Genomic DNA, 14,049 nt, shown 5'->3' on the forward strand with positions numbered 1-14,049 from the left:
AAACAGCAATAAATCCCCATACCACCCTGCTCCTAAAGGCACATAAATCAAACTGTACTTTTCTTTATAATCCCCTTCCCTTTGAGACTGATTATTGATCCCTACAACTGTTGAAGATTTATTGCATAATAGTTATCCATCCCTGATAACTAGATAATCTCCTAAGGGTTCAGGGGCTTTTGCCATCAGTAGCTCATGCAGATGAAGTAAAACTTCATAAATGTATCTTTTCCTTCTTTTCTGGAGTGGGCCTTTGCCAGTGGTCAGGTGCAGACTACAAATAGCCTTCCATGTCATGTCATATATGCACCAAACAATGCTATTGCAATGGATATGCCCAAAGGGGCACAGCTAAAATGACCAGCTATGGATTATTTATTTTCAGCTATGGGTTTGCTTTCTCTTTTCCTGTTTTTTCCCCCAGTTTTCCTTTCTTGTGCTATAGAATGCAAGGAGCGAATGGTGTTGTTGCCTTGTTTTTAAAGGGATTCCTTTTCCTGCTTCTTTTTCTATTCTTGATGGGTAATTATGCCCCTCTCCTCACTGTAGTATCTAAATGTCTTCCAGTGGTGCATTAAATAGTGTGACTAACATCTGTCACATGTGGTTCGTTTGCTTTCTCTTGCTCTCTCATCCCCTCTTCTTCTCCCCAAGGGGAGACTTGTAGAGGGAGTGGAGTGCTTTGTTTCTGTAGCGGATTTTTATTCTCTCTTTTTTTTTTTTTTCCCCCTCATAATGCACACACTGCCCTATTTTTCTGTGAGATAAGGCAGTCAGAGGACATGGAGGGGAAGGTGATGGTGGTCTGGGCAGCCGCTGGTGCCCAGGGGAGTTGTCCCCGCAGCCTCAGCCGCGGTGTCGGCTCCCTCACAGATGACTTCATCCTGGTGATGGAGAGCTCCGCTGGGCCGGCGGAGCTGCGCTGCCGGGCACAGCCTTAATCCTCGGGCTGCCGGCGGGGGGTGTGCGGTGGTATTTTACAGATATCTGGAATGTCAGTGCTGTTTCCCTAAATATCTAGGGGCATGCTCTTTCTTTAGAGATGGTAGCCATTATGCTGCATCTTGAGGGGAAAAAAAATTACATTCTCCTCTATCATAAAGGACTGAGGATAAAATAAGTAAGGATTGTTTTTTTTTCTTTTAAGTCTCAAAGCAAAATTCCCTTCCTTTCACTGTCTCCTGGCCCACGGTCTCCTGACTCTCCTAATAGCATCCTTTTGGAAGCTTACCAGTAACACAATACTCCAGGGTCTTGGCCCATGAGACGTGTGTGTTTTGAATAGGAATGATTAGACCTTCTTTTGAGGGAAACAAGCAATAACACTTCCTTCCAAAACACACACACACACACACAAATGTATATGTCCCTAAAAACACAAACAGCAAAAATGTAATGCAGATACCTCTTTCTCCCACCCCTTCCAGGTCAAGGAATGCTGGAAGATGAAGGAGGTGCAGCTTCTCAAAAACATTTCCATTATTCCCTTCACATTTGCTGATCCACTCTGTCTTGCACGAGAGCCTTTCCCTGCTGCCATATTCCCTTGACACTTCCTTGAAACCACCCAACTGTCCATCCGTTCTTTCCTCTGACATCTGCTTTCTCTCAGCTTGTCAGTGCTCAAGGGCAAAGAGGAGCGCAGGAAAGAGGTAGCCTGGGATGCACATGTTCAAGAGACTGGGAGAGTTTCCAGAAACTGAGAAGCAGAACAGATTGGGGCCTATTCCTGGCTAGAGACCTATTTCCAGACGGCCAAAAACATTCCTAACCCCTAGACTAGTACCCAGGGATTAGATGAAAATAGGAGGGGAAGTGCCTCAATGTGGCTCTTGTCCGTGTGTTTGCACATTATGCGCAATGACTCCTCTGTGATTTTGGGGTGATGAGCACAGAAGGGCAAGAAATGAAGGACAACCTACTCAAATGAATAAGTGAGCACCCAGGATGTGAGGGATCCAAAGCTGTACTTGCTCTGGCACGTGTTTGCTGAGGAAAATCACTTAATTGGTCTCTGCCTCAGTTTCTCTTCCACATTTGGGGAGACCCTTTCAGCAGGGTCTGTCTCGTGTCCCTGTGTGTACCTGACACATTGAAGTCCTGCTCTGACTTGTGACTACTAGACAGACAACTAACACAAAAGAAGAGGAATGTGGTAATACTGCCTCTGAAAACAAGCCATGTTTCCAAACAGGAACAGAGGTAACCAAATAATACACAGCTCCAGTCTCCTAGGTGCATAGGATGCCTGGGCCTCAAGCCTCAACCAGACAGAGACGGAAATACAACTGAAAACAAATACAACTAAGGGTTGCTCCTGAGACAGTTCTAAATACCCAGTGCAATTGCTTGGGCTCTAAGGAAGTGAAGCTGTTTCAAAATCCAATCTCTTGCACATTATTTATGGGTCTCCTGGTGGGGTTGAAAAGAGCTGGTGTTGTCATCTTTCCCTCCTCATCATTCCCTGTAGAAATGGAAGGGAGCTAATGGGGAACCAGTTTTCTCTTTGGAGGACGTAGATAAGTGACTTCTCACCAGATCTTATTTTGTCCATGACATGTCAGGGCAATTGAGCCTCAGGATATACAAGGTCAAGAGTCGGGGGTCTGGCATTACTTTCTGCTTCCCTTCTGTACCTCTGTAAGAGAGGAAGAGTGGGTGATAGTCTGGAGAGTCAGATTCCTCTGCCCTGCCCCTTGCTGTTGTTGAGAAGGGAAGGCAATATCATGCCAAAAGTCTGGCAGCTCCTCAGCTTTCCAACCTGACCTCCTTTCCAGATCTGTAGGGAACAAAGCCCAGACAGCTTCCATGTGGAGGGGACACCAGCTCCCTAAGAGTTAAAAGGTCTCTATTTAAGAGCAAAAAACCTCCCTAAAGAGGGAGGCACTACAGTAAACCATACCAAGTTTCACTTAGGAAATGCTGTAATTAGGGTCATCTGTGTCACCTTAATCCAGCCTCTCCTTGTGTGTTGGCATGGCGATACTCTTTCATCACATGACATCCCATACTATTTTTTTCTAGCAGACCCCAGCCCCGGGAGTGCCACGGACAGCAGTGCCCTCTGAATGGATGTCTACTCAATATTTTCCTTTGTCCTCATCGCTCAGTGTCTGACTTCATGCATTATTTAGTGTGCTCTCTCCAGCCCCCACCCTATTCCACGAAGAACTGTATGCTTCCTCCTGGCCTTTTAGGCAGGGCTTTGTCCAGGGATCAATGGCCCCTGGATGGGCAGATATGATTCAGTGGGAGGGGGAGCCAGGCTATTCCCAGCCACCTGTAAGTGATTAGATGGTAGGTGACTGCTGAGCAGCCAGCTAATGCCTTGTGTACTGATAATAGACTGCCAGCAGTTAAGGCAGGAGATGCCTGCAGGGAAGGAAAATTTTACGAGAGGGTGAGTGATGCTCTGGGGAGCCATCTGAGGTGTGAGCTCCTGGACAGCTATAGGAGGCCTTGCCTGTAAGGGGAGAAGCTCTGTTAGCAGAAGGATGTTGAGGAGGGAAGAGTGCCACCAGGCAGAGGTCCTGATGGGGTTTGTTGGCTCAGGCAGTGCCCAGGCTGAGACCAACCCCTTGTCTGAGGGCAGGATGGTGAGTCACAGCTCCTGCTGCCTGAGTGAGGGTCCTGTTGGGAATGAGTGCCTCATGCTTCAGGGTGGTGGGTGCCAGTGGGGTTTCAAAGACAGCCTACAGAAAACAAGGTTGGTGTGTGGAGGGGGAGGTTGGGTTGGGTTTTATTTTGGGCTGCTTTTGGGGTTTTTTGCTAGTGCAGTAATTAACATAAGTAGTTTGCCCAACTTCTCACTCCAAATCAAGGCAATGACTTTACAAATGCCTTTTCTGCTGTTGGGGAGAGCCTGTTCATCAGCTACCTGGCTTTCCTCATCCATTTGTTGGGTACCTCACTGGATGAAGCACCGTGCAGCCCTGTCCCACGCCGGGAGCACATCCAGCCTGGGTGCTGAGGAAAGGTGGGGGCAGGTCACACAAATCTACTTAAACCACTGTCCTCAGCATGTCAGAGTGAGCGTGCACAGAAAACTTCAGTTTTTATGGTCTCTAACTGTGGTACACTTAGTGCTGTAGCCTTCAATCTCTTATATCACTATTTGCATTTTCTATGTAAGCAGTCCTAAATGGAGTTCCACGCTTCCAGAGCAGCAAGCGAATGGGACAATTGGACCAAAATAGTCCTGCTGGCTACACAGTGCTGCCATAGAGTACCAGCAGGTTTGCAACCCCCTCTTCACTCACCTGCTGTCAAACTGGGTCACGTTGTGCAGCTGTTTCCGGTAAGTCTCCAGTAAAACCCACTGGGAGCACTGGGCTGGCAGTGGGTGAGGAGGATGCGGCTTGGAAAAGCGAAATCGGACGGTGCCCATGTGGGTGAAGCAGATGTAGCAGTCGGGGAGGTAGGAGGCATTGTACACCAGCCAGTCCACACTCAGCATGGCGTAGTCGTGCAGGTGTAAGACAGCACCTGGTGGGAGGACAAGTACGTCCTAATAATGAGTTAAGGCAGCTGAGAAGAAGGAACTGAGGTTTGATGTGATAATAGTTTGAGTTTGCTCATCCGGGGGCATCTGGAAAAGCTTCTAGATGGCTGTGAGTGACCTCTCCCAGCAAAGACTGCGCGGCTGCTCTGCCTCCCCCGGGCTAGGGGATGTGGCCCCCTCCACATCAAACACTGGGCAGGCAGAGCGTGACAACTCCCTGGGAGCACAGGGAGGGGGGAAATCAATAGGGAGCTCTGCTTCTCCACTGGGATGGAAAATGCTCCGAGTTATTAAAGGTCTTTCAGACAGACTTTGCTGTGAGCTGGCTCAGGCCCCACTGATTTAAAGAGGAACTCACACAGTAGGCAGCAGTTTACAAGGCATGCTGGCTGTCTGGTACACCTGAGGCAAAGCTCTGTATCTAAGCTGTTTGAATCCCAGCTTCAATTTTTGCAGCCAGTCTGTGACTCTTCTTTCAGCTCTCTGAAACTCTGGCATACACCAAAATCCCAAGCCATGATACACTGGGGAATTGCACTCAGATGCAGAAGTACAATCTACTGCTATGCCTTACCAAAAGCATACTCACTTATATTGTACAGCTGCTGCTGGCCAACACAAAGGGCCTCTGGGACACTCTGTTATTGTGCAGTTTGCTGGCAACTGCCAGTCTTCCTGGCACAGGAGGCATCATCTGTATGCTCACCTTCCTCATCGTTTCATTGGGCTGAAATCTCTCCTTTTGCAGAGACTCCTTAGGCCATTGCTGCTTGAACTAAACTTCACCTTTGTAAAGGGAAGATACTGTGAGAGCTGAAGTCTTAGATATGTGTTTTATTAGTCTAGGGGAGACCTCATAGTCAGAATAGCTTTGATGGCCTTGGGGGTAAAGGGAGAACATGAATAGCAAGAACAAGACAGGAGACTGGTACATATTTGGCATTAGACAAAGTTCAAGACTAAAATTTACAGTGGACTAATCTAATATAGACTGTAATGTGCATAACCTCCCAGTGCAGACAGAGGGACTGGCTGTTAAGATGCTCAGGAACTGTGGTTGCTGCTGTCAGCAGAGCCAGTGTGACAGACTGGCCATGCTGCAGCTGTCTAGATCTGACCCTCCTCTCGCTGGCAATGTCACCTTCTTTCCTATGTGAGCAGCAGCAGAACTGACCATAGTGCTTGAAACAACAGGAACTCCCAGGGGCTCTTATCAAGATTAGATCCTACTCAAACAGCTACAACGATGTCATTCTTGGCCCTAAAACCTTATGGCTCTTGCAAAGATTCCAAGAACCCATTTTAACATCTCCTGTGTTGAAAAGTGTTAACTATTTGTTTTGGTTCCAACTTGGTATCAGTGATACTCCACTGGAGGTGAAGAGGAGGGGTACTTTTAAATTCCTTCTAGTGTTCAATTTGGCAATGAAGGGATAATAACATTTCTGGCATAGTAATCATTTGCAGTAATAGATTAGGATGCTGCAAGACAGGGATCTGCATCCCACAGCAGAAACTGGGAGGGAGAAGTGGTGAAGGTTGCTTAAGGCCCCATCCAACCTGGCCTTGAACACTTCCAGCAATGGGGCATTCACAACTCTCTGGGCAAGCTGTTCCAGTGCCTCACTACCCTCTGAGTAAAGACTTTTTTTCTAACATCTAAATCTCTGCTCTTCTAGTTGAATACTGTTCCCCCTTGTCCTGTCACTATCCACCTATGTAAAAAGTTGCTCTCTCTTCCTTTTACAAGCCTACTTTAAGTGCTGGAAGTACTCAGGCTTTGATTTGTATACAACAAGCAAAGAAACTTGGAGTGCTGGAGGTAGCCCCTTCCTCCTCTAGTGCCCCCGACTTTCCTGTAGATGTCCACGTCTGCTGCAGAACCACCCTCAGAAAGTCTTTTTGGGAGATACAGCACTTTTGGCTAAGCTGTGGAATAAGTCAAGGTTGGTAGCACATCTGTGAAATGTGTATGTGGGAAAAAGAAAGGCCCTGGCTGGAACATGCTGAGCAAATGTGGATGTTATGTCTTGTTGTCTGTGCTTCCTCTGCCCTTTCTTCACTCTTGAAAGGCTGAAGGATCCATATTGTAAGTTAAACCAAATGCCACAATTCCTGGAAATGTGTATTCATCCAATCCATCCCCCTCTTCCTCTTTCCCCCTGCCCTGTCCCTGAGCTCAGAGGCAGAGCTTTTCCTGGAACCCGGGGAGCACGACTTACAGCTCTCATAAGATTGCCTCACACACCTCATGCTTTGCCCTGGCTCAGCCACAGAAAGCAGAAGGTGAGACAAGGATGGGTAAGATGAGCAATCCTTAGGCCAAGCCTACCTTTAGGCATGCGCTTTAAGATGCTGAACATCACGCTCTGATCAATGAGGCTTTTGGCCTGGAAGAAGTGCATGCTTGGAGGAAACTGTCCCGCGGTTGTGGCTGTTGCAACTTCCTTCTTCTTGAGGTTTACAAGCTTTGCACTGAGCTGTTCTTCCTGCCTACTCAGCACCAAGTTGCCCCCTGTCTGTCGGGCTTTCTCCTCCTGCATTAGGGAGTCCCGGTCCTTCCAGAGCGGGGTGGGAAGGCAGAGAGGAGCCAAACTCAGGAGGAGGTATGCCAGCCTTACACCTTGTCCAGCTGAGGGCTTCATCTTAGAGTGGCACCTAGGCAGGGGGAAAAGATTGAAGCATTAGCAGAGGTGAGAAGTGACATCTGAGCAATGAGCCCTTGGGATATGAGGTTGTTACATAACATCTGCAGGATGGGCCAACTGGATGCTCAGTACTGAGGGGAAGCACCTGGTACCACTGTCCCCTGTATTTAGGACTGTGCATTAGCACATTCTCCATGATGCTGATTGCACACAGCAAGACTGTGGGGAGCGTGAAGAGCAGATATTGAATCTTGGGTCAGACTGGCAGCACATCACACAGACCTGCAACATGGCAAAGGTCTAGCCCTGGAATGGGGGATTGGTGGGGTCAGGACTCTGCTTGCAAGCTGGGATAGAGCCCTGTCTGAATAAAGGGTGCTGGTGATGAAGCCCTAGCTGTGCTGATAGTGTCCCAGTAGCAGAAGCAGGGGCCATAGGACTTGAGGTGCTTTTGGCTTTGGCTTGAGCTAATCAGATCCTGATTCCCTACAGTCAAGAAAAGACCTTGTTGTACCCTTTCAGTACAATCCAGCTCTCAGAGGGGTTATTTATGGGCAGAAAACCCCATAGGTTCCTCTGCAGTGATAGAGATGTGTCTCTTTGCAATCCCAGAAGAAAGAGGATGGAAGTTAGACCATGGGAGTAGTAAGAGATCATAGGAGACAGGCACATGTGAAGTCTGAGAGCTCTGCCCTTCCCCAGAAAAGCACAACTGCAACATAATCCTTCAACACCAGGCTTTAGTGGCCCTCCACGCCAGTCTCTCCAGAGCAAAACAGGCTGGAGAAGGGCTCAACATTTTGAAATGGTCCCCTGTGAATTACACAGAAAGTCCCTGCATGTGCACATGTTTTCTGCTTCCAGGCTCTCCTCCACCTGTGGGCCCACAAGGATACCTTTGGCCCCAGCAGTGGATCCCACGAGATGAAGGCGTGCTGGGGGAGCAATCAGCTGGAAAGGGACGGGGGGGGGGGGGTGTGGATGCAGCTTCACATCAGGCCTGGCTCTGAACTTAGAAAGAGAAACATCCTAAAAAAGGTGTTATCTTATCCCTGGTGAGACTGACTCACTTACTGTTAGCTTGCCTCCTCCTCGCATCCAGAGCTCATCCAGCTGCCGCCCGAGAGAGCAGGGAACAGTTCTCTCTCCAGCAAGCCGGCACTGTCCCGGCAAAGATAAGGAGGCAGGATCCGTGCCGGCGCTCACAGTTCCTCTTCCTGTGCTGCCGCCCCGGCTCGCTCGGCTTTCATTTATCCCCGGCCGTGCTGCCTCATGAATATATAAAGAGGAGGAGGAGGCAGGGGAGGTGATGAGAAAGCGGGACGCGGGTGCCCGGACCGGCGGCTGAAGGGAGCCCTGCTCAGACTGTCCCAGGAACACACATAAGTTCGGCTATCTGATCTGATACAGAGCACGGTGCGTTTAACGCCAACAAAAACACTGCAAATTCTGCTTACTAATGCTTTTTTTATCCAGCAGCAATTTGTACAATTAGTTTTAAACGATTTTGCCCGGTCTTTGCCAGCTGTGTGGATCAGGCAGATGTCAATCCAGCAGGATGCCCCTGGACTGCATCGGGCACACAGGACTAAACTGGAGCCTGGGAAGCAAGTCAGGTGGAGGGGGAACAGTCTGATTTAAAACAAATAAACAAACTAACAAAAAACCAACCAACCAAAAAAAACCCCAAACCAAAACAAACAAAACAAAAGAAAAAAACCCCAACAGATATAGTAATTTCAGCATTTTATTTTGCGCAGTTGAATGGACTGAGTTTTAAACTTATTTAAAACAGATGTTACATAAACAGCTTCCAGTGGAGAACAAAGTCTGTTTGGTTTAATTTAATCAAAATTTTAACGATTTTAAATTTTAATAAAAAAAAGAGAAAGCTCTTGTAAGCCAAAAGCTGTTGAAAACAACCCACAGCAGTCGCGAAGATGGTTTTTGAGGCAGAGAAAGTGGAATCTGGTCAATAATATGTTATATTTTGTTATCTAGCAATACTGAAACAGACTGAAAGCAGAGTGGACAGCCCACTCTGAATAACCTAGCTGGACACCTGCCAACTTTTCCTCCTCTCCTGGTCCCTTTACTCTTTGCTGTCATCAAGATGGATCCCAGGATCCATGCAGGGATAAGCCAGGGATCTGCAATACTCTCCAAGCCCTGGCCAGGGCAGCATGGCCAGAGTGCCCCTTTGCCTGCTCCTCAGCAGGACGGGGTATTTCTTGTGTCTGTAGATGATCCTGCTCCCAAAGGGAGATCAAAGGCGTGGAAAAATGACCCAAATATTCTCAGCAGCAACTATTAGTTGATGAAAGCAACCCAAGGATGAGGAGGAAAGTGCGTGGAGTGAAAAGGGATGGTTCAGTAAGGACAAGCATTCTGCCTGCAAATAACTCAAGGGAGCAATATAAGTGAAGAAAGGGAATTGCTCTAATTATCTCGTAGTAGTAAAGCCTGGCATTAGTTTCATAAAACCAAATTCAGCCTAAGCAGTTAAAAAACTGTCTCTGCAGTGCGCAATCAGGCACTAGAGACAGGTTCCCAATGCGGAGCATTGAGGGGGGTTAAAATGCTGTGTGAAGGATCTCAAATAGCTTACAGCCAGGCAGGAGTCTTGGAAATGCCTGCCAGAGGGCCTCTGAGATTTGCAGCAACCGGTTCATCCTGTCAAATAGAGTTTGAAAAACAAAACCGAAGTCCAGTGCTAAAACACTTCTTTAATGGGACTTTTTCACATAAGCAGTCACAGGCATTGCCAGGAGAGTGCTGTACAGATGTTGTGAGGGTTGTGCTAGGAAATAAGAAGGTGTTTGAGATGCTTTGCTCCCTATTAAAATGTGGTACATGCTCTGAAAATAGAATTCATGGTGAAATAAGACCACAGCTTCTTTCAGGCAGGATCGGTGTGGACATGGAGGGTGGAAGGAGGGAGAACAGGACAACCCAAGCCAGGGTATGGATGCCACCAGCCAGGAGCCTGTGGGAGGACCTGAGTTCCTCTAGTGCCTACAGGCATTCACAGCCCTGGTTTCAGACCTCCCGGGGAATGGAGGCATGGTATAGGAAGACTTGCCCTGTCTGAAGGACTAACAAGGAATGTTATAGGGGTCATTTCCACACCAATGCATCTCTCAGCTAGTTTGAATTCTTGATGAGAAGTGGGTAGCCCATCTGGAGGTTGTGCAATAGTCCTGTGTGTCTCTCCACAAGACTGTGATTGCAGTTCCTGTCCAGTCTTAGCTGGCTCCTGAAATAACCTGGAACTCCCTGGCTCTGGTCCCACGTGCTGTTTAGCTAGGGCTGATAGGGGCACCAATCATGCCCTCTCTTTCATCGAGTAGCCCAGCTATTCCCTGGTTTCCTGGGTGGTTTCTAGCCCACGCTGACCTCCCAGCTGCTGCAGCTGTACCTGGCAGTGTTCCAAAGCCCAGTTTAAAGCTGCCAAGGGTGTGTCAGTGCGAGCTGCAGGCATACCCGTCCTTTATGCCCAGCTGCATGTCAGATGCATGGGAAGCTTTAAATAGCTGGTGGCCAGCACTTAATGCTCTCAGTGAATTCCCCTTGGTTCGGTTTCAGTTCCATATGCAGACCAGTTTCTCTCAAACCTTTCAAGCTTCTAGGAGGTGACAGATACAGTCAACTCCAGAATGTTTTCCCACCTCTCCTTCCTGCATCTTCCCTGCTGCGGCCCCAGCTGGGTGCCTGCTCCCACTGTTCAGTCCCTTGCAGCAGCAGTGCAAAGGGAAGCACAAGCAACTGTGGGAGTGCAGGAAGGGGGAAGGACCACAGGGGCAGCAGCAGCATTAGGCTTGTGGATCTGTGTTTTTCACTTCGTCTTTCAGCTCAGCATCTCACACAGTGCTTTACAGCATCCTGCAAAGTCCACCTTTCAGCTGCAGCCTCTGCGAGCAGGGTCACCTTGCTGTGTGCTGCTGCAGATCCCAGCCCCAGATTAAAGCCTGGCAGTGTGTGTAGGTGATAGCAAAGGCTACAGTGATAACAAATCCAGCAGAGGCTGGTCCTGAGGCTGTGATGCAATCCTGGCTGTGCTTCCTGTGTGGGCAACCCATCTTGCATAAGCCAGATCCAAACCAAGGAGCATTTCTGAGAGTATGGAGGGGCGGGATGTCTTTTAGCTTCCCTGCCTCTCTGGACATGCTGAAGTCTAAGCTGTGCCCTGGAAATATCACTGAGAGGCTGGGAAGAGAAGGCTGGAGCTGGGAAACATGTTCCCAGCTCACCAGTTATCTATTCTATCCGTGCCAGCTGCCTCATTTGTGATGTGGGACCAATTCCCTGCCTAGCTTCAGTGATTATTTGCTGTATCTGCCCGTGAAATAGCCACGGTCCCCTGGACAGTGGCTGGATGGCTGCTATTTGACAGTAAGTCTGCATAAGGGACATAGTTCAGATTGGAGAGGAAAACCATGAGGTAGGACAAGGGGCTGGAATACAGCCATAGGGGAGCAGGTGTACAGGTGAATGAGGGTAAGCTGTGGAGAGTTTCTGCCCTTCTGCTGGGCCTGGGTGAGACCATAGTGCCAGTCCCCGGTTAACGCCTGCAAAATGTTTAGAACACATAAAGGTGCTAAGTGTTATAAATTATTATTAAGAATAGCCTGTCCTGGGATGCTTGGGATGATTAAAACCTCCCCACTGAACTGCTAAAAACCCCCTGCTTTTGTCTAACTGGGCACAGGTTGGTGTTTTTATTTCTTTCCACCCCACTTTGTGCCCAGCCAGGCAAAAATATGGGCCATTGCCCAGCCCAGCAGGGACATCAGTGAGAGCCCTGGAGCAGAGAGGACGCTGGTCTGCCCTGGGTGTTGTTGGCAGCATTGCTCCCCAGTCTACAGCCAAGCTCTGCTCACCCTCAAGGTGCTCCATCCCCCTTTCTAAACCCTCCCTCCCCTTAGCTGCACAACCATGTCTCAGTGCATCTGTCCTTCCACTCCTCAGCTACAGCCATAGCTATCCAATGATTTAAAATGAATAAGACACTTGAGATGCTACAAGAACAGGAGCTGCTGTTGGAGAGAACCAGGGAAAGAACTAAACACCACGGTTAATGATGAATCACTCCAGGAGTGGAGTCATTGATTTGTAATCATTGCAAGGCTTCCAAATAAAATAGCCATGAATTCCTCTGACCAGCAACTAAGACGAGGTGATTGGACTATTTCCAGCACACCTGCAGAAATTTAAATCTTGCTCACAAGAGCAGTCTCAGAGCTCTGGGAGCCAAACAACTCCAAGCTCCAACAAGAGGAGTGCAGCAGCCAGCACACACACCAAGCTGTTGCTGCTCTGCTGAGCTTAGCATGCAAATAAATAAGTGAAACTGCACCATTTCCTCCAAAATCCTCCACCCGTGCCCATCCCAATTCCCTGCTGCTGTTACCACACACCGCAGGTCTGGGAAGAGGAAGTACAAAACAAAGCAAGCTGGTGTGTATGAGCACCCCGTTGCTTTGGGAGCAAACAGCAGGCTGCCAAGGGCTCCAGGGCAGGAGCTGAGAGCCTTGGGTATTTGGGAAAGAGGCTCAGCACCATCCAGGACAGGTCCCAGGCTGTCACCAAGGTTTCTGTGCAAAGGTTCCCAGAGACTAATAGCAGACCCTCTCCCTCTCCTACCTACAGAGGCAAATATGAGAGCAAACTAGGCAACCAAAATATCCTGAAATATTAGCAAGTGTACTTGACTGACTTTCCCTAGGGGATGACTCTGGGGAAGAAAGAAGCCCAGTGTCACTGTGGGAAGTGTTTTCTTGCTTTTTGCATTACTCATATCAGGTTTCCTGCCTGAGCCATGGTATCTATCCATCAGTAGGCTGTGGTGACTCCCAGGGATCAGTGTGTCAGGTGGGGGTTGGCCCTAGTATAAAAAGCGGGGCAAAATTCCTTTTCCTAAAAGCTATATTTCACCTAAACATCCTTCCCACTCCCATCCTTCTATTCCACCCACGTGACTTTCCCAACTAGAACCTAAAGCCAACCACATCTCTGACTTAATCCTCCCACTTCTGCCCCTGGAGTCCATCCCACATTGGAACAGAGGATTTGAGTTCATCCATGGTCACTGCAGCTGTGAGATTCCCTGTGACCTCTGCCAGCACATCCCTTGTCTCCATGTCAACCACCTCCCCATCTCACTGGCTCTCCATTTCTGTGTATCTACATCACTCACGTTGCTCCACCATCACAAAGACTTCAAGCCCAATCAGTAAGAAGCACAAGGCCCTGCAGTGGCAAAGCACCATGTTTCTCTCTCACTCTCTCTCACCCTGGACTCTCATAGAAGTCCCACCAGAAGACACATATGCTACACTGCATCCCAAAGCTATGGCTCTGTCTTATACTCTAAGGCTCCAGAAGTACTTTGGAAGAGAGGATAGCAAAGGCTGGGGACCACATTGGCAGCTACACCCAACCTTCAGCTGCTCAGAAATCAGCCCACTCTGTATGATTTCTTTTCCATTTGTGCACAAGGCAAGCAAGTCAGCATTTGGAATGGGTTTATAATACAAAGTTAACAGTAGTGAGGAGCATTTGAGTTAAAATCTGACTGCCCAAAAGTGCCTGTCTTGTAGCCAAGCTTCATCCTGTCTAGGCAAACCTCCAAACTTTATTAAAAGCCTTGAGATGTTAAAACAATGCTTCTACATCATTCCCTTTGCAGGTACCTCCATATACCATACCACAAATGCAGACACTGGCTTCAAGCCAGTCAGCACTAGTAGCACTGCCAGCAAAACATCATTCCCCCAAGCACTACCCAGCTCCCTAGGCAGAGCTAGGCTCTGTGGGGATTTATATTGCTATCAGCTGTAGCAACACCTGAGCAACAGAGCTTAAAGCAAGGTGAAAAGTGCTCATCACAACACCAGCCAC

The 14,049-nt window shown here is 48.5% G+C and overlaps 1 protein-coding gene across 5 annotated transcripts in view; it reads right to left on the reverse strand.

Annotated features, from left to right (window-relative positions):
* The window catches only part of ADA2 (adenosine deaminase 2), a 54,364-nt gene that overhangs the window by 16,868 nt on the left and 23,447 nt on the right, over nt 1-14,049 (reverse strand). For 3 of the 5 annotated variants that reach the window (XR_004357080.1, XM_032687780.1, XM_032687777.1), the window contains 2 exons: nt 6,834-7,159; nt 4,260-4,485 (listed from right to left, as the gene is read on the reverse strand). Coding sequence is in view for 4 of the 5 variants with exons in the window: in XM_032687777.1 (XP_032543668.1) it covers nt 4,260-4,485; nt 6,834-7,159 (552 nt within the window). In the remaining variant the exon portion in view is untranslated. Of the gene's footprint in view, nt 1-4,259; nt 4,486-6,833; nt 7,160-8,219; nt 8,379-14,049 lie in introns of those variants that run through there. The other 2 variants (XM_032687778.1, XM_032687779.1) reach the window with 2 other exon arrangements.

Source organism: Chiroxiphia lanceolata, chromosome 5 (genome assembly GCF_009829145.1).
Source record: "Chiroxiphia lanceolata isolate bChiLan1 chromosome 5, bChiLan1.pri, whole genome shotgun sequence".
NCBI lineage: Eukaryota > Metazoa > Chordata > Aves > Passeriformes > Pipridae > Chiroxiphia > Chiroxiphia lanceolata.